The 1863-nt window shown below is 46.2% G+C and overlaps 1 protein-coding gene across 1 annotated transcript in view; it reads left to right on the top strand.

The window, feature by feature from the left end:
* Positions 1-380: 380 nt before the first annotated feature.
* The window catches only part of ZHX2 (zinc fingers and homeoboxes 2), a 2481-nt gene continuing 998 nt past the window's right edge, over positions 381-1863 (top strand). Inside the window, exon 1 of the mRNA XM_009078693.1 lies at positions 381-1863. This exon is cut by the window's right edge and continues 998 nt beyond it. Within this exon, the coding sequence (XP_009076941.1) occupies positions 381-1863 (1483 nt within the window).

Genomic DNA, 1863 nt, shown 5'->3' with positions numbered 1-1863 from the left:
GCGAATTACCCACTGCTTTTATTCTTCGTGGGGAGATTTTTGGCTCTTAATATGACAAGTGGGAGGAGGAAGAGTTCAGCATTATCAAAAATACCCTTGCAAATGCACATACCTTGAGCTTCTGCTCTGTGGCTTTCTGCTGAATCTGTTTTATAGATCAATGTCTAACAACATGTGCTTTGTTTCACAGGTGTCATGCAGCTGACAGGTCCACTGGCAGAGCTTGATGAGCACAGCCAAGGCAGAAATTCTTCAATAAATAAAACAGAGTAAAATAATCAAAGAAGTTTGGAGCTGTTTGCAAGATCTACTGATTCGATTACTCTGCCTGTCAAAGGAAGACATCATTTAGGGACAGCAGCGTGCTGCCAGTGGCTGCCATGGCTAGCAAAAGAAAATCAACGACTCCCTGTATGGTGCGAACTTCTGAAGTCGTGGAGCAGGAAGGTACCGAGGGTGGAGAGACGCCTAAAGAGAAGGGAACTGGCACACCACAGCAGGACTCCAAAAAAAGTTGGCCTTCAGAAAACTCAGTCAAAGACTGTGAAGTGGTTGAGGCAAAGCCCCTGTCTGAAAATCAATCTAAGAAGCCCCAAGGTGGTTATGAGTGTAAGTACTGCCCTTACTCAACACAAAACTTAAATGAATTTACAGAGCATGTTGACACTCAGCATCCAAATGTCATTCTGAACCCCCTGTATGTCTGTGCTGAATGCAACTTCACAACCAAAAAATATGATTCTTTATCTGACCACAACACAAAGCACCACCCGGGAGAAACCAACTTTAAACTGAAATTAATTAAACGCAATAACCAGACTGTTTTAGAACAGTCCATTGAGACCACCTCTAACGATGTCACTGTCGCAGCCGGTGGACTAGAAAATGCAGAGTGTGACGATTCACTTCATGGGGGAATTAGTGCAAATAAAGTGCCAATGACAAAACTGGGAAAGCCTAAAGGGGAAACCAAGAAGGTATCCAAGAAGCCAGAAGAGGGAGCTACAGAAAACCACGTGGATGGCGCTCTCCCCCGCATCATCACTGAAGCCACCGAAGCTATTGCTTGTATAAATGGAGACCTTCTCCATGATGTGTTAGCCCATGTTATGCCCTCTGTACAGCTGCCACCAAATATTAACCTTGTCCCCAAGGTCCCAGTACCTCTGAACAGCACCAAATACAACTCTGCACTGGACACTAATGCAACCATGATCAACTCCTTTAATAAGTTTCCTTATCCAACACAAGCAGAGTTGTCTTGGTTGACAGCAGCATCAAAACATCCGGAAGAACAAATCCGAATCTGGTTTGCTACGCAGCGTTTGAAGCATGGTATAAGTTGGTCTCCTGAAGAAGTGGAGGAAGCAAGAAAGAAGATGTTCAATGGTACTATCCAGGCAGTTCCCCAAACCATCACCGTCCTGCCAGCTCCTCTGGCAACCACAAAAATGCCACAGCCCATCATCCAGACAGCTTTGCCTTGTCAGATACTGGGCCAGACCGGTCTGGTTTTGACTCCTGTGTCAAATGGTTCAACCGTTTCCTGTTCACCAATTACACTTGCTGTTGCCCCAAACCAGGGGCAAAAGAGGACAATACAGACTGTATCAAGTGCCCCAGAGGCCAAACGTCCTCACATAGTTCAGGTGCCTGAGATTCCTGCCAAGTTGACTGCGGTACCACTGACACCAGCCAGTGAGCGGAAGAAGACAAAGGAGCAGATAGCAGAGCTGAAGACCAGTTTTATGGCAAGCCAGTTTCCCGACGATGCAGAAGTCTACCGGCTTATAGAGGCAACAGGTCTTTCCAGGAGTGAGATCAAGAAGTGGTTCAGTGACCACAGGTACAGAAGTCAGAGGG

This window comes from Acanthisitta chloris, unplaced genomic scaffold (genome assembly GCF_000695815.1).
Source record: "Acanthisitta chloris isolate BGI_N310 unplaced genomic scaffold, ASM69581v1 scaffold757, whole genome shotgun sequence".
NCBI classification, from domain to species: Eukaryota; Metazoa; Chordata; class Aves; order Passeriformes; family Acanthisittidae; genus Acanthisitta; species Acanthisitta chloris.
The sequence above is the reverse complement of the archived record's forward strand: the minus strand, read 5'-3'. Positions and strand labels throughout refer to the sequence as shown.